At 45.7% G+C, this 18,064-nt stretch overlaps 1 protein-coding gene across 1 annotated transcript; it reads left to right on the forward strand.

Moving 5' to 3' along the window:
* Positions 1-1,427: 1,427 nt before the first annotated feature.
* Positions 1,428-10,342, forward strand: FASLG (Fas ligand). Its single transcript, XM_019729830.2, has 4 exons — positions 1,428-3,164; positions 3,730-3,775; positions 7,899-7,955; positions 9,109-10,342. The coding sequence occupies exons 1-4, from the start codon at positions 2,826-2,828 to the stop codon at positions 9,501-9,503; spliced, it is 837 nt and encodes a 278-aa protein (XP_019585389.2). The 5' UTR covers positions 1,428-2,825; the 3' UTR covers positions 9,504-10,342.
* Positions 10,343-18,064: the final 7,722 nt, after the last annotated feature.

Genomic DNA, 18,064 nt, shown 5'->3' on the forward strand with positions numbered 1-18,064 from the left:
CAGGGCAGAGAGAGATGTGAAAATACAGCATAATTTTTACTGAAGAATGCTGGAAGTTCCTGTAGGAGTGTGAGATAAAAAGCATGGGGTGTAGAGGGGGGTCTTAGCCTGAACACAGGGGTCCGTCTGTCCATCAGTTCACTGGTAGAATCTGAGGACACTGGATGTCAGGCATTGACTTGTACTTTTCTCTGCAACCTCTTTCCCCCTCTTTTATCCTTAATGGAGGAAGGTCAGTTACATTATGTCAATAGTTGACGTGTATGTGGGAAGATTCACTGCACTGACAATAACAGCATCTGTTCAGTGCTTACTGTGATGCTTACTTTGATGTCTCCAGTGTATCAAATGCTTTGACTCATTTAATCCTCACCATACACTCTGCAATGGGTACCATTGGGTTCGTGCACATTTTTATAGATTAGAAAACTGTGGCACAGAGGATGGAAAGTGACATGTCCAGGTCACACAGCTAAGTTGGAAGAGCTGGGATTTGAACCCAGGCAGTTTACGTCCAGAACCACACCCATAATCATCATGCCACACTCTCTTTCTGTCCTCCCTATCCAAGATGGTGGGATATTTTTCCATTTATTTGAATCTTTGCCATTTTGGGGAACATCTTTATAGTTTAAAAAACATTGTTCTGCATAATTTGTGATAGAGTTATTTCAGGATACTTTAAGGTTGGTTTTTATTTTTGGGTTTTGGTGGGCTTTTTTTTTTTTTTTTTTTTGCTGTTTTTCTTGTTGCACGTATGGTGGAATTCTTACAATTAAATTTCCAGTTATTACGTATAAACTTTAAACTTACCATTTTTCATAACTGAATAAAGCCATAAGTGAGTTCAAAAGCACATTAACTCTGCCCAACTCTAAAATACAGTGAGAACATTGTGCAGTCACTCTGGTCTCACTCATCTCACACTTGTGTGAGGGGAGAGTAGGATGTGGGCAGAGTGTCTGGAGAGGGAGCAGTGCCATTTGTTGGAGTGCCAGTTGTCAGAGTCAGACTATAAGGAAGCCCGTCTTATGCTAAAGAAGAATCTGGATAACTCCTGTTGTCAAACCTTCCAACAGAAGGTTTCGGTGAGGAAGTGAGATAATTAGATTTTTTAAAAAAAAATAATTCTTGCAGCATTTTGCAGGGTGACTTGTGCTTGGGAAAAGCTGGTGGTAGAGAGACCAGTTAGGGTACCATTGCAATATTTCAGGTGAGAGATAATGAAAGTCTGACCTAGGCAATCGCAGCAGGAAAAATGGAAGTGGAGAAGGTGCGATGGGAGAAACATGTCTCAGATGAAATCAACAGTCCTGGGTGACTAGTTAAATGTTCAGGGAGAGAAGAGCGAGGAGTGGAAGTTGTCACCAGAAAGAGTGACCTCAGGTGACACAGGTTGTACAGGGCGTGAGGGAGGGGTGGGCTGGGTAGAACATGGCAGGGAAACATGTTTGGTGTTGGTTTAGTACAGGTGAAGAGCCAGAATGCTAGTCATAGAGGTGTCAAAGCATGATACAGAAGCTAATGAAGTTTGAAAAGTAGAGCCCTCCGATAAAATGGCAACATAGGGATTTACGGGAGGTTTATCTGGAAGAATGGTTATGACTGGAGCTGAGCTCTTGGAAGTTACTGGCACATCAATGGTACCTGAGGCCAGAGGGAAAGGTGGGGTCAGTCCAGATAGAGTTGCCATCTTTAATAAAAGACAAAGAAATAGGGCAATCAGTTACATTTAAACTTCAGATAAACAATGAACACTTTTTTTTTTAGTATAGTCCATGTAATATTTAGGCCATACTTATCCTAAAAATTATTTATTGTTTATCTGAAATGAAAATTGAGCTGGGCCCCATGCATTTCCCCTGATAAGCGTAACAGTGGCTGCAAACAGAAATGCCTATGGGACCAGGAAGGCATTGCCCATGTGAGGTGCTGTGTGGTGGGTGGAAGGTGGTGCAGGTGGGGCAGCGTGAAGCACCTATGTCTCATCCTTGGGGGCAGCTGCTGCCCCACTCCAGCTGATCAGGCTCGCAGACGTGGCCTCAAGGGTGTCCAATATTCTGATGTTTCCAAACAGAAGAGAAGGATATATTTTTAATGTGAAATATCCCAATTTTAAAAGAGGACGACTAATGAAAAGCAAAAACATTGTGAGGCAGAGAGCAGGTCTGTGGGTTCCCCAAGGCACATGGGCTACTGCTTTGCAACCTCTGATATAATCTTTGCAGAGTGGGCGGGGCAGGTGTTTAACCTGCAAGTTACAGGGCTTTGCAAAGTCAGGGTGCAGGGAAGGGATGGTGGCAGGCAGATGACTCCCCCACCTCATGCAAAAAGTAAAATGTGAAAATGACGCCTGTGGCCACAACTCCATGGTCTCGCCCCTCAGTGTCTGAACGTGTCCCCTGGCCACGGTCGCCATAGCTGGGCAGTGGCCAAAGCCACAGAGGGCTGCACCCCGTTCCACCTGCTCTCACAGGGCTGGAGAGTCGAGCCTATCACACCAGCCTTTCAGGTAGCAGGAGCAATCATTGGGGCTCTGAAGGCTTTCATCAGAAAATTGTGGGTGGAAACTTCCTGGGCTTTGTGCTGAGAGCTTCTTGAGGCTTCTCACCTACAGATGCAAAGTGAGTGGGTGTCTCTCTCTGAGAAGCAGAAAGAAAAAACGAAAGAGAGGTATTTCCCTGTGCTATGGAAACTCTATAAAGAAGGAGCTGGCTTCCCCTCCCTCGGTCAGTCAGAAGCAGAGGTCCCCTCCTTGATCCCTGGGACTCCCCAGGATCCAGAAGGAAAACCTTTGCTGGGGGCAGCCCGAGTCACTGGCTGCCATGCAGCAGCACTTGAACTACCCGTACCCCCAAATCTACTGGGTGGACAGCAGTGCCAGCTCTCCCTGGGCCCCTCCAGGGTCAGTCCTCCCGTGTCCGTCCTCGGTGCCTACAAGGCCTGGGCAAAGGAGGCCACCACCACTGCCGCCACCACCACCGCCGCCGCCATTGCCACCACTGCCGCCACTGCCACTGCCACCTCTGAAGAAGCAAAGGGACCACAGCACAGGCCTGTGTCTCCTTGTGATGTTTTTCATGGTGCTGGTGGCCCTGGTTGGATTGGGGTTGGGGATGTTTCAGCTCTTCCACCTACAGAAGGAGCTGGCCGAGCTCCGAGAGGTAAGCTGGCATGTGGATTGCTGTGCCCGGGAGGCACGGGGGGTCACACAGCTCTGTCACAGTGCAGGGGTCCACGTGGACTGCAGTCTTGCACAGTGCTTTCCAATGCTTTCTTCCTATCTCAGAAATGGATCGTTCTAGACATTTTTTTCGACAGAGAATTGCAGGCGGCTCCCATGAGGAAAAGGAATATTTTCTGTTGGGGAAAGAAAGGCTCAAGGCCGTAATAGGAATGGCAGGGCCAGATCTTGTGTCCTTTGGCAAGTCAGCCTGCTGAGCCGCGTACTTGGTGATCTGAGAAAGAAAAAGAACTTTGAGTCTTGTGTAGAAGTGAATCTGTTCAAATGGCCAATCTTAAGATTTTTTTTCTTAATGCTTAAGAATATCAGAACTATTCCCAATCACAAAGCTGAGGCATGGGGAGGCACAATGCCTCGGCCAAAGTCAGAGTCAGGAGAGCTTCTGAGGTAGTTAGAGTCCCTTTCCAGGGCTGGCTTTAGGTGACAATTCTGCCTCTTTTGCTTAAAGAACTTTATATTGATTATGTGTCTTTCTTTTTTGCCAGTCCACCAGCCAAAGGCATATAGCATCATCTCTGGAGAAGCAAATAGGTGAGTCCTTTTATGCATGTCCATTGAGTTTCCAAAGCTAGCCCTCCGTGCTGAACCATGTGGGTGGAAGGCCTTGAATTGCAGGCGGCTCCCATGAGGAAAAGCAGCCATTCGCAGGCACATGCTACAGGAGCAATCCTGGCGAATTCGGAATCTCTGGTCATTTGGGTTCCTTGAGCTGCCCTAACCTGTGAATGAATTTAACTGTGCAAAATCAGTGTATCTGGGTACTGCACACCATTCAAAATAATTTCCACTTGCTTTTGGGAAGAGACACACACAAGTACAACCCTGGACCTTTGTCCCTGAGCAGCTGGCCCCAGGCTAGTCCCTTTCTTCCGGCCTCCTGGTTCCCATACACAGGGTGGTGGCTGTAAGTCGTCAGGAAAAGGGGCAGTGGAGGCAGAGAGAGATGTCTCTAGGAAAGGTCTCCTCCTCTTTAAACTCTCAAAGATATTACTCAAGAGCCAAGAGTTTTAAAACATATTTTATAGGATATGTTTAAAAGCTTTTTAAAAAATAAGTGCAAAATCAGTCATCCACATAGGATAGTTCTTTTGCAGTCACTAGAAAGCTTGGGGGAAGACTCCAGCCATTATTCGAAGGGTATTCCATCTTCCTGCACAGAGGCAATCGTGAGCTACTTTTAGCAATAAAAGAAAATTCTTTGTATGAGACCTAGGACAGGGAGAGGATGAAAATGTTGAGCAATGACCTCATGAAACTTCAGAACATAGTTTTGGAAACTGGAGAGATAGATTTAAGATATTCGCCAGCTCATCCAACTAAGACTCATTGACGTTTAGACTTGGTAAGAGTTGGAAGGGCGCTTCGAGAGTATCTGGTCTACTCATCTCATTGTTCAGAAGAGAAACAAAATACCAGACAGGGTAGGTGACTTACCCAAGACCACTGGTGTGGACCTGGGGCCAGAAGGAACGCAGGCTCCTGGTGCCTTGTCACCTCCAGGGCTCTCCTGTATATGGACTGATGCCTCATGAAATAAGGCAACTCTCATCTTGTTATAATGATCACGGAATGAGAAACAAAAAAGACAAGCGAGATAACCTGCAAAGACAATAAGTACATCTGACCCTTAGAAATGGACGAGAAAGCAGAAGGCAGCACTGGCCACCCAATCTCTGAGGTTGTGCCTAGTGCAGGTGACTCATCTCTCTGTTGCCCTCGAATGTAAGCTCCTGTCAGAGCCCAACCTTAGGACGCTCTGGTCCCGGTTCTGGGTCTGAGTCCCTCAGTGTTAGAAAGTCCACACGTACACAAGCAGAGTAGAAATATTTGCTAGAAAAAAATTAAGGCTCTGGAAGGCTCTAAAACAGCTTTGAAAATCAGTGGACTGTGGTTGGTGACACAGGTACCTAATTACTCATCTTTCACCCACATTCTGGAATCATCTTAGTGATTAAAAGTCAAGTGAACAGTGAGTCAGGTCTACCAACCCCAAAAAACAATTATCTTCTCCAGATCGACCAGAAATTGGTGAATTATCACATGGAAATCAAATGAGCAACTTGACTAATAAGAGATGCAAATTAAAACGAGGGATACCCATTTTCATCCCTCAAATTAGTAAAGGTTAAATAAATAAAATGAAAAAGCCCAGATTGGCAAAAATATGAGAGAAAAGGTCCTGCTTCAACATTAAGTTGACAGCCAGTGGTCATGTAAATTGCTGTACCTTTTCTGAAGAGCAGTTTGGAAAAATATATCAAAAGATTAAAACTGTTAATTTCCTTTGTAATCTCATCAGTAAGAATTTATTTTAAGAAAATAATCAAAGATGTGCCTGAAAATTTATATGGAAGGATATTCATCACTTCCTTATCAGGCTATTTATAATAAACAGTTCAGAAGAAACATAAATGTCTCTTAATAGGAGGTTAGTTAAATACACTATATTGTATTGAGATGAGAGCCTAATGTGCAGTAACTGAAAACCATGAATTAGGACACTTAATGCCATGGAGATTGCGCATCGTATAGTATTAGGTAAGCAAAAACAAGTTATAAAGCAGTATGTTTAGTGTAACATTGACTATATCCACATATACGCATATTTTTATATTCTTAGTAAAGAACTAGGAGGATTTATACCTCAACACATGAATAGTGATTTTTCTCGGCGAGGCACTATTACAGATTATTTAAACTTTCGTATATGCTTCTTTTTCATTTCCCATTTTTCCAGTCAACTCATGAAATCTTTTATTCATTCACAAAGGTTCTCAGAGTGCTTTCTATGTGTCAGCCTGGGTGTTGGGTGGGAAGTGACCGCTGAGAATGAGAGAGACCAGGGGCCTACCCTCGTGGAGATTTTAGCAAGCTGGAGGAGATAAACAAAAGCAAGCAAACAGGCAGCATCACTTCAAATTAATTGTATTAAGTGCGACCTAAGATAGAGTGGTCTGGAAAGTTCCCTCTGAGGTGTGTGTGTGAGTGTGTGTGTGTGTGTGTGTAGGGGGAGGATACGGGAAAGCATTCCAGTCCTGGAGTGGCGTGTGCAAAGACCCTGGGGCAGGAAACAGTCATCACCAGAGTGGGGTATATCTCCAGCTTCTTTATTCCAGTATTTACCCAGCAGATATTTTTATTGAGTACCTTCTATGAGACTCACATGGTACAAGGCTCTGTGAGGGATATAAAGCTATGTGACATGTGGTGCTCGGTGCCATTTCCTGTCAGAACATGGCTGAATGCCAGCTCAGCCGCACAGAGGGCTTGTGGTACAGGGATGCAGACGAGACTCAGTGTTGCTTTCCTGTTCACTAACTCCTCATTCATGGTGGGTGGCGGTCTCCAGTTGCTGCAGAGGTAGTGATGGTTTGGGTGATGTTCTCGGTTGCTTGGGGCATTCTCACATCATTGGTGGGTTTTGCAGGCGAAGCACACTGGGCCTGCTGTGCACAAGCACCATTCTATGGATCTTTCTAGAATGTCTCAGCTCAACTCATTAGTGAAGTGGTAGTTCTATTTCGTTGAATAATTGAACTCAGAGAAGTAGTGTCTGTTTTGAGAACTGTTGTCTGTTTTAACTCCTTCAATTTAATTTAGCAACCATTTACTGGTCATGTTAGAAACTGAGCTAAACACTGGTGGGTTAAACACATAGTAAGGAATTTGCCATTTATTTGGGAGGATAAGGCAAGTTATACAGTTACTACAGCAAAGGGGAGTCAGAATTGACAAGGGAAGTGAAGACAGAGTGATTCTGGGTTTCAAAGGAGGGAAAAATCGTATTCGATTAAAAAGGCTTGGGAGGGTTTCTCAAACACAGAGGTATTTCCGACGGTATTCATAGGGTTCATAGGAATTTGACAGCAAGATCATCTGGGAGGCCATTCCAGGCGGAAGGAACAGCATGGCAAAGGCACGGAGGCAGGGAAGCCAGGTACATTCAGGTCAGACCAGACCCCTGGTGTATACAGAGTCCCTTGTGAGTGATGGAGGAGAGGTAAGGCTGGACAGAGAGGCAGAGATCCTGGGCCGGGGGAAATGTACACAGTTACATGTCGAAGGAGGAGCCATTTGAGGTGTTGGAGACCTCAGGATAATGTATTTGGGGCAGATCATAGGATGCCCCTGGGGGAAGACGTAATGGTCAGGAGATGAGTTAGCTAGCAGTCGTTTTCAGCCTCTGTTCCAAGAGTCCTAGGGACAGCCAAGCCAGACCTGAAAGAGCCCCGGATTTGAAGTCAGGGGACCCGAATGCGGGTCCCACTCTGACACTGAGTAGCTGAGTCTTCTTGGATAAGCCACTCAACTTCTAAGCTCATTTTGCCCCTATGAGGTGGGATAATAACCTCTATGTCACAGGGCTAAATGCAGCAACTGATATGGCAGCTCTTTATAAATCGACCTTTATGTCATTTTATTATAACGTTATAATTTACACTTGTGACAGTGTTAATTGGGTTTATTTTTTACCTCTCTGAAATGCAGACGGCTGTGAGTTCCATGGGTTGGATTTGTATGATTCGTATACATTAGACTGCTGTCATTTATGCTTTAACACAATCTCTTTTATTTAAATGTCCTGTTAGAGTCCCACCAGAAGAATAGTTGGTATCTCATGTTTACATATATCTTTCATCTGTCTATGATACAGGTCACCCCATCCCACCCTCTGAAAAAAGGGAGCTGCGGAAAATGGCCCATTTAACAGGTCTGTATGTGGAAGGTGCAGGTGGGGCTGGGCAGCCTTTGGTAGAAACAGAAGCGCTGGTCAGTTTCTGCTCCTGTGATCTGGGGGAGCTGGTGATTTGAAACCCGAGTGATCACATCTTTCTCATGAGGTCAAACTCACCCACATAGTGAGGCCTGTGGGAGGCCCAGCTCTCCGCTGGGGAAATGGAGAGATTTCCACAAGGAGCTCACTCTTTTTGTCATTCCAAAGAACTTTAGGGGATTTGGGGCGCAAGTCCACGGAGTGAGAGCTTGGGGAGGTGGAAATTGAGAAGCTATTTTAGTTAGTGATTCCCTGGTGTTTTGAAAGAGCTTCTCTCTGCTTTGTCCAAGAGTAGAAATAGTAGTGAGAGGAGAGGCCCAGCCTGGGCACTAGTGGGCTGTCAGCAGGTGGTCGTGTCATGGAGTGAAGTGGTGACAATATGGTGGGGCACTCACTCCCTGTGTGAAGTCCAGGGAAAGTGGCTAAGTATCAGGGAAAGTAGAGTCCCACCAGTGTGCCACGGTCCCTGCAATTATTTAGGCAGAGGCTGTAGATTGATCCAGTTTGGCTCGACAGACATCTATAGAGCACGTATACATGTGTTTGTGCCATGCCTTGGGGACATGGAGATAAATAACACATTGTTCCTGCCTTCAAGGGGCTTACAATCTAATAGGGAAAGACAGGTACAAAAGTCATCATTTCAGTATTGGAGAGCGTCCTCTGCTTACGGTGTGGAGACACAAAGGAAAGGGGATTTTAGCCCCAGATGGGGAACTGAAGGTGAGGAATTGGACCAGATGATTCCTGGGGTCCTTTCCAACTGTGGAACTTCAGAGGTCCTTGGATTTGGCTCTTCCCCTCATGGAGGGACCTTGAAGCCTAGTTTTGGTGCTACTTCTGAAGATCATAGAACCTTTTTTCTGGAAAGCTAAAACCATCGAGACAGTAAGTCCTGCCTGCACTTGATTAGGGGTATATATTACTGTCCAGTGGTATGGATGATAAAATCGAGGCAGGCAATTTGATGAAGGCATTGAAGGTAAACAACATTTGCTCGAAAGGAAGGGTCCACCCTTTTATGCCAGATGCCCGATGGTTGGGCGTGTGAGGGCTGCTGGCTGAAAGCTCCTTTCTGATTTGGTTTCAGGCAAGCCCAACACAAGAGCCATCCCTCTGGAATGGGAAGACACCTACGGCATTGCCCTGGTCTCCGGAGTCAAGTATAAAAAGGGCGGTCTTGTGATCAATGACACCGGGCCCTACTTTGTGTATTCCAAAGTGAACTTTCGGGGTCAGGCCTGCAACAACCAGCCCTTGAGTCACAGGGTCTACGTGAGGAACTCTAGATACCCTAAGGACTTGGTGCTGATGGAGGGGAAGATGATGGACTACTGCACCGCCGGCCGGATGTGGGCCCGCAGCAGCTACCTGGGGGCCGTGTTCAACCTCACCACGGCTGACCATTTATATGTCAACGTGTCTGCGCTTACACTGGTCAATTTTGAGGAATCTAAGACATTTTTCGGCTTATATAAGCTCTAAGAAAAGCACTTTGGGATTCCCTCCATTATGTGACAGGTCTTGAAGGAGGTTTTCTTAGGCCCACCCAAGGTCAAGAGAGAAGATGTAAACTCTGAGGACCTTGACCCTGCAGGGTCTGCAGGCCTGTAGTTCCTCATCTCACCTAAGGTCCATGAGCCAGACAGGATGAGGAATATAACTGACGGACATAACCCTTTGGGCTGCCAGGTCAAGATGCAGGCGCCGGGACAAGTAGCTGCTGGGGTGTCCCGCATCCATCTTAAGTGGCCAAGAGTGTTTGGCACGTTGGAAAGGACACCTCTTTGAACTCACCACCTCTTGGGGTGGGTCTACTATCTACCTCAGGGAAGGCCATTTTTCAGATATAGGGATGTGACATGAGTGTGTAAGGGGTGGAGAAAGAGGAAGCTTGCATGATAAGCTACAGAGACTGAAGGGCCAGTGTCCCATTGGCAGCAGTTTTATGTCTAAATCTATAGCCTGAGCTGCCAGGCGATGCTACCAGAGAACAACGGAGGTCTTTCAGGGACTCAGTCCATTCCCTATATGGCATGTATATTTCCAGTGCAATTGTACGGGTGTGTGTGTGTGCGTGTGTGCGTGTGTGTGTGACTAGAGTGACGTCAGTAGAGAGGATATGGAAATGGTGAAGAATGTACATTTGGTGGTAGACTTTGAATGCTTCTTGGCAACCAACTCTAACAGTCCTCAAAACTCTGTCAGCTAGTGATGCTGTTTTCCTATAATATAACCAGTATTTATATACATTTCGTGCATTTTTAAAGAAAAGAATACATGTAATAAAAACTATATTTTAGAATACAGCTAAACATTATGAATGTACGTTTTAGAAATCACTAAGATTTGGGGGGTTTTTTCTTATTATTTCTTTCTTCCATGGCTTCTTCGTTCATTATGACTTAAGGCCACCTTAAGGAGAGTTTGCTGGGGTGAGGAGGGCTGTGAAGCCAATCTTTCCATCTTTGCTGGGCTCTCCTCCTCTCGCTGTGTTCTCTTCCCTCTGCATCTCCATCATCCAAGTTTCCATTAACAGTATTATTGCCGGTGTTAGAGTCACCCAACTTCCCGTAGATTTGATGACAACTCATCTATTCCTGGGGGCAGTCATGGAACAATGGAAAGGGCACAGACTTTGGTTCAAAACCTGATTTTGAATCTTTGTTCCTCCACCTCCTAACTATACCATCGCTGTGCAGGTCACTTGACCACTCTTGGACAGAAAAGGGCGAATATGTACATAAAGTATCTGACACATAGTAGTATGTAAAAAATGGTATCTACCATTATGAACAAGCCACTCTATGAAGGCACTTCATTCTCCAGAAGAAGCTACTGATCAGAGGGATCCATCCAACACCTGGTGTCTTGCATCCTCACCATGATCACTCACAATGAACTTTTTCTATTTTCTTCAACAACCGCTCATTACCATAGCCTCCCTCTAGATTTTGTCATCATTAAAAATTACCATGCCTCCTTTGCAATTTGATTTCAGACACCTTATTTTCACAGCATCATCTCGTATTATTGCAGCTTGATTGCCCCAACATTTTCTCTCCAAATATATGCAGAGGGTGCCAAAAAAATGTATACACATTATAAGACAGGAAAAAACTGTATTAAAATTGTAATACTCAATATATACTGATAACAAAAGATGAATACAAGTCAGATATACACGTTTTTTTGGCACCCCCTGTTTACGAGGTCAGACAATTAAGTTTGTGAACTTGTTGCAAAGATATTGCTAACCTTTTTTGATATCAGAGGGATTGTTCATTATGAATTTGTACCAACTGGACAAACAGTTAACCAAGCTTACTGTTTGAAAGTGCTGAAAAGTCTGCATGAAAAAGTTAGATGACCTGAACTTTTCACCAACAATTCATGGCTCTTGCATCACAACAATGCTCCAGCTCACACGGCACTGTCTGTGAGGGAGTTTTTAGCCAGGAAACAAATAACAGTATTGGAACACCCTCTCAACAACCCTGATCTGGCCCCCAATGACTTGCTTCTTTACTCGAAGAGAAAGGAAATTTTGAAAGGAAGACATTTTGATGACATTCAGGACATCAAGGGTAATATGATGACAGCTCTGATGGCCATTCCAGAAAGAGTTCCAAAATTGCTTTGAAGGGTGGACCAGGCGCTGGCATCAGTGCATAGCTTCCCAAGGGGAGTACTGCGAAGGTGACTATAGTGATACTCAGCAATGAGGTTGGTAGTACTTTTTCTAGGATGAGTTCGGGAACTTAATTGTCTGACCGTGTGTGTGTGTAGTCAAGGACCCTTCTAGATAATGGTACCAGGGCGAAGAGGAAGAGGAAATGGCTGCAGGGCATCCTGAGTTGACCTGATGCTGTAAGCTAGTAGCAACAGTATTGGCACTTTGATCCCTCTAAGCCTGAGCTCTGCTAAGATACCTTTGACATTTTCTGAAGACAAAGTCCTAGCTTACTCTGCTTTAAGTACTGGTTCCAGGGAAGATGTTAACAGTTTCCTTAGGACCCTACATTATTTTTCCTTACCTCAGTAGTAACACAATAAAAGTCAAAAACCTCAAACTTTTGAATGTGCTCATTAAAAATGGGATCTGCCATTGTTCCTTTATGAAATCCTAAGGCCAAAGTAGAACACTAAAAAAAAATAGGCGGGTTATTCCTGGTTCAGTAGGTTGAGGTTTTCTTTCTTTTCACACAACTGAAAACACATAAAACCATGGTTTTTTTTTAAGCCCCCCAGAGTGGTGACTTTATATTCTCTGAAGTAGGTGTTGATTTACCACAGCTTAACAGGAAAACAGCTCTGCTAGGACCATCATTGCGAGAGTGACGAATCTGAAACAATAAACTCATTAAAAGAGGGGAATTGGAGAGAGAAGTGGGGCCCCTCCGAGCCAGACTAGAAGATGTCCTTAACGAGTTAAGCCGGGTCCACATGTTAAATTACATTTTTCAAAGGAGTTTGGTTAAGTTCTGATGTTCTAATGAGAAATTTTTACTGTCCATTTTTTTGTTGTTGTTGGTAGTGTTTTTTTCCTTTTCCAGGGTTTTGGATAATCCAGAGGCAGAATGAAGTGATCCTAGGAAAGCAGAATCAAAACCCCATTCCTTAGGTGTTCAGGCTCAGAAATGAGCTAAGGTTCACAAATCAATGGTGGCCAGGAACCTCTGGGATTCATCTAGCAACCTACCAGCCCTGAAAACAGAGAGAGCTAAGTGGGTATTCTGTTCCTCGTAGTTCACTCAGAAGGTAGGAAAGCATCATCTCAGCGATGAATATCTCACTTTTGCCAAACTTCCACTTTACTGGGAGACACTCTTCCACCAGTCTACCGTGTTTCCCTGAAAATAAGACCGGATCTTATATTAAGTTTTGCTCCAAAAGACGCATTAGGGCTTATGTTCAGGGGATGCCCTCCTGAAAAATCATGCTAAGGCTTCTTTTCTGGTTAGGTTTTATTTTTGGGGAAACACGGTAGCTGGTACATTTTCAGAGAAAAGTGCAATGCAGACATCCCTCCTCTCCCACTAGGAGGCTCCTTCAGCCCTAGGGGGTCACCCTTTCTTCTACTTCTCAAGAGAATGACACGGACCTCAATCTCACATTCTGTGGAAAGTCCAGTGTTCTCCCCACGTTTTCTGGGAAGAACCCCATTCTTTGGGAAGTCCACATTATAGCAGGCTTCCCAGCTGTCACCTGGATTCTAGCAGTGGATGCTCTTCCAGGCTGCTGTCATTCCCATTGAGGAATGCCTTTATTTCCCTCAGGGCACCACGACAATAGATGTTGGGTGTAGACAAATTTTACCGAAGGTTTGGAGAGAGATAACCTATGACACACATAGTAGAAGTTACACTTAAAATTGAGTATTAGGTATCACTGTCGTCCTCCAAATTTGCCACAATTATGTCCTTAAATGTGTCACCAACAGTCCCTAGTACTTGAGAGGAGGCATACGCTCATTCATTCATTCCTTAACAAGTGTTTATTTAATGTCTGTCACGTACCAGGAACTGCCATACGTATTGTGGATACGGTGAAATATAAAGTCCCCTGTGCAGCTGTATTTTAATGGAGAGATAGTAAATAGGCAATAAAGAAGGAGCAAATAAATATCTAATAAATTATATATGGTAGTAAGTGCTATAAAGAGAAATGAAACAAGGTAAGGTGGTAGGGCGCAATGGAGGAGGGGGTGATTGATAAGTGGTGAGCCCAACAACTAGAGAAATTACACGTGGGACGTCATAAGCACAACACGTACCTCTAATGCTGAGATATAAAAATAAGAAGATCTTACATGTCCGTAGCCTTTACAATGTTTTCTCATATGCCTCTCGCTTTTACTGTTTTTTTAAGATATATGAAGCAATACACATAAAAGCAGTTGGCACGTGTCAGGTTCTCTATAAATGTCAGTTGAATATATTGAATATATTCTGTGCTCATTACATTCACAGCCTGGCGATATGCCATTTTGATGCCCCCCCCCCCTTCTAAATCCTGAAATATAATTAAGTAGCCTGATGCTTAAACATTTGACTGGTGAGACAACGTTGAAGCTCTTTGTTATCCTTCAGTGGAGCTAAAATCCTCCACTTAACCCAGAGTTGTCTCTGGACAAACTCTTCGTATGCGAATGTGAGCTGCTGAGGAATTCCCCTCCTCCAGCTGCTCATCTCAGAAGGGATAACATTTGTTTCTTATGTCATAGCCCTGGCCTTCTGTGGGTGAACCACATAAAGACAACGTGAGTTAGTAAGAGACCACCCTGATGGCCTCGGACTCTGAAAATGTCCACACATGTAAGACACCATATGCAAGACAAGAACCTTTGCAATGGAGGCTGGAGAGTTGGATAGGAATCTGTTAGTCTCTCAGATATTTCTCTGGGCAAATGTCTTTTAGTTTCATTTGGTTGAGGTCTCAGTTTTCTCACATACTCCACCCCACCCAATACCACTTTCAGTCTGTGGAAGGGAACTTGGTACACATTTCCTGGAAGAGAGGGTTCTAGGAGTTGTTCCTGATTGAAAGAGAAGGTAGGAGAAAGATTCAGGAAGTTACAAAGGTCTCTGGCCTTAAATAAATTGAACTGAGATTCTAGACCTTCGTAACAGAGATAAAAGACCGTAGAGGAAAGAAACTGGAGATTCTAGTAACATGAAATGCATTTTATTTTTCTCACCCCATGTCCTCATTGAGAAGAAACAACAGCCATGACTCAGTTGGTGAGAAGGACTGAAAGGTGTTAAACAGAACTCTAAAATTTGAGCTACAAGTGAAGACATCTCAAACCTCAGCATCCTCTTCGCATCATTTGATGGGTTGTGTTCTGGCTTCTAAGAAATTCTGAAGGCTTCTTCAGGGGGGTGGCAAAGAGAAGACTACCATGCAGGGGAACTGAGATGGTTTCCACTTCCTGTAGCACTCTATTCTTGGGGTCCCAGGTGGCACTGACGAGGACGGCTAATTTTCTCTTCCTACTTTTCCAAAACAACATGAGAAAACTGCCTTGTTCTGCGAGGGGCATGGGGAGGTGGCTGGTGGCTGGGTCCACTTTTGAAAGGAGGTGAATATAGGGTGTGTGTTTTCTGCCTTGCAGCCAAGCCTATATCATCATATGTTGGGGCTCACAAGACAGATAAGACAATGTCCTGTCATTTGAAAATAACAGGATACTTATCACAGGACTTATTCTTGCCCTCAGCCAAGCCATGAAGTAGATAAATAGCAATAGTAACTGTAAGTTGTTGACTCCCTTTTTGTAATGATTTTGCAAAGCCCCCTACATTATGTTTACTAATTCTCACAACAACTCCATAAATCAATTGTTACTAACTCCACTTTGTAAGTGAAAAAAACTGATTTAGTTTCAGAGATGTTAAGTAACTTTCTTAAGGTCAAAGGGCAGCAGAGCTAGGATTCAAGACCAGGCTTTTCTGATCCAAGGACTCACTTAAAGCAGGCTCACAATCCCCCATTATAATGTCAGTCTTCTTTGTTCATTCAACGAACATTTATTAAGCACCTACTGGTACCAAGCATTGTTTAGGGGATAAAATGATGAACAAGACACATAAGCTCCTTGCTCCCTTCAAACTTATATCCTAGTGGTAGTGGTGGTGATGGAGAAAATAAACAAACAAGCGAATAAATAAACATCAATTATCAGAGAATGATAAACACTGCAGAGAATTGAAATAAGGTGCTGAGATAGAGACTAGATAACTACATTAGAGGGACAGCCTCTCTGAGGAAGCGCCAGTTAAAAGTGACAAGGGCCAGGGATGCAAAGATGAAAGAGCATTCCAAGCAGAGGCAAGAGGTTTTTGGGGCCTGCTGACGGTATTTTGGACCAACAATGCATTCGTGTGTGGGACCGTATCCCACAGCGATAGTCGGAGCGTCCTCAGGTACTTAAATGCCAGTGGACCCGTAGTCACCATGACGACTGCCAACCCACATGAAGAGGTAAACTGAGGCAAGCCCAAGTGTCATGCGGGAGACCCTGCTCGCTGCGCCATTTGTCATGCAGGGCAGCCTGCGGGGTCTCTGCTCCTACTCCCCACACAAGAAAGCAGGACATGGTGGGGCCAAAAAGGAACACCCACGGAGCCATAGGTAGGGGAGTCATACCACTATACTCTCACTGGAGGCTGGATCCACACTGTCCGCAAACCGCCATCCACGCTTGCCAGCCCAGCCGCCATCTTCTTGCTAGCCCCCATTCTCTCTCCTCCTAGCGTACCCACAGCAGTTATATTGGTGGCCAATGGCTCACTGCTTACAGCTGACAGCCAACTAGCCACAGCTGATGGCCATCTACTACCTGAGCCAGCACCTGTCTATGTGAGGCCCAGAGCCTGGAAACTACTTTCTGGGGCTCTGCCCCCACACCAAGTTACCAGAAATTGAGTTTATGCGGGATACATAGCAGCGGAATTGCATTTTGGGGAAGCACGTGTTACAACGAGCTACAGCTGAGTGTTTGGGGTGGGCCGGGGGCGCCAAGAGGGCAAGTCCGGCTGGACTCATTGGCTTGAGGGTGCCCGGAGGCTCTTGGCGGACGCTCATCCGTCACGAGATAAGCCTCCTTCTGCCTCAAGTCGGGCCCTTACGGGGAACCGGTCTCAGCTGTGCAGCGCTGTTCTGCTGAGAGCGCATGCGCGAGGCCTCCCCGCGGCGCCATCTTTCTCGCCAGCAAGTGCCGCTTGGTTCACGCATCGCGTTGTTTTGGTCCTCGGTCCCCGGAGTCAGAGCCATTTTGTTATCACGTGGGTGAGATGCGGTGGACACGTGACTCTTGTTCGTGTCAAGGAGCCCGCCACACAGTTGGTTTTGTTACGCGGCCTGTGGCTTCAAGTCCCAGAAGCGACCCAGGGGCGGGCGTTGGGTGAGGACGTGCAGCGCCCCCCTTCCCGCCCCCACCCGTCCGTTTCCAACACCCCTGTGCGCGTGGCTCCTGTCGCCCACTGTGTTGAAAGCCACCCAGCAGGCAAGAGCTGGTGGCGGAACGGACTGGACTTGGCTTTGTGGCTGGTGTTGGAGGCGAGGACGCACGAGGCCGCACAGGCCCACGGAGGCCGGAGGAGGTAGGGCTCTCGGACCTGGGCTCAGGGGCGTCCAGTGCATCGTTGGCACGAAGGGAGGGGGTGGGGGGCTGAGAAGCCTAGTGTAAGGGCCTGGACGGAAGTGGCGCCCTCGGATCTGTGTTTGATGGTGGAATTTCACGTCTGCTCTCTGGGTGTTGGGTGCGTGGGATGCAGACGCATCAAGGATGATGCCTGTTTTCTACCCTTTCCTTTACAGCACCTACTGTCACCATTTCCTAGCCTATTTTTTTTTTTTTCTCTTCGTGTGTTTTTCCGGTGAGGTCCATGTCTGCTTTTATTCTGGAGCTCAGTAGAATTCTGTTGAGTAAATGAACAGAACAACAGGCCGTCTCTTAGTCCATACACTCAGACCAGCCTCTTTCTTTTGAATGGCTGTGTGCTTAGACCAGCAGCATATCCTCAGTCGTTTCTCTACTAAAGGCCATTTGTTCCCAAAGTTTTCCTGTTTCAAAAAAAAAAATAAAAAAAATGGGGCCGACCTGGTGGCTCAGGTGGTTAGAATTCCCTGCTCCTAACTCCGAAGGCTGCCAGTTTGATTCCCACATGGGCCAATGGGCTCCCAACCACAAGCCTGCCAGTTCTTGCCAGTTCAATTCCTCGAGTCCTGCAAGGGATGGTGGACTCTGCCCCCTGCAACTAAAATTGAACACGGCACCTTGAGCTGAGCTGCTGCTGAGCTCCTGGATGGCTCAGTTGGTTGGAGCGTGTCCTCTCAACCACAAGGTTGCCAGTTCAACTCCCGCAAGGGATGGTGGGCTGTGCCCCCTGCAACTAGAAACGGGAACTGGACCTGGAGCTGAGCTGCGCCCTCCACAACTAAGATTGAAAGGACAACAACTTGACTTGGAAAAAAAAGTCCTGGAAGTACACACTGTTCCCCAATAAAGTCCTGTTCCCCTTCCCCAATAAAATCTTTAA

This window comes from Rhinolophus sinicus, linkage group LG17 (assembly GCF_036562045.2).
Source record: "Rhinolophus sinicus isolate RSC01 linkage group LG17, ASM3656204v1, whole genome shotgun sequence".
Lineage (NCBI taxonomy): Eukaryota > Metazoa > Chordata > Mammalia > Chiroptera > Rhinolophidae > Rhinolophus > Rhinolophus sinicus.

Coding starts and splice junctions, on each gene's coding strand:
- FASLG (XM_019729830.2), top strand. CDS start 2,826: ATGCAGCAGCACTTGAACTACCCGTACCCCCAAATCTACTGGGTGGAC. Junction 3,165..3,729: donor AGCTGGCCGAGCTCCGAGAG/GTAAGCTGGCAT, acceptor CTTTTTTGCCAG/TCCACCAGCCAAAGGCATAT. Junction 3,776..7,898: donor ATCTCTGGAGAAGCAAATAG/GTGAGTCCTTTT, acceptor TCTATGATACAG/GTCACCCCATCCCACCCTCT.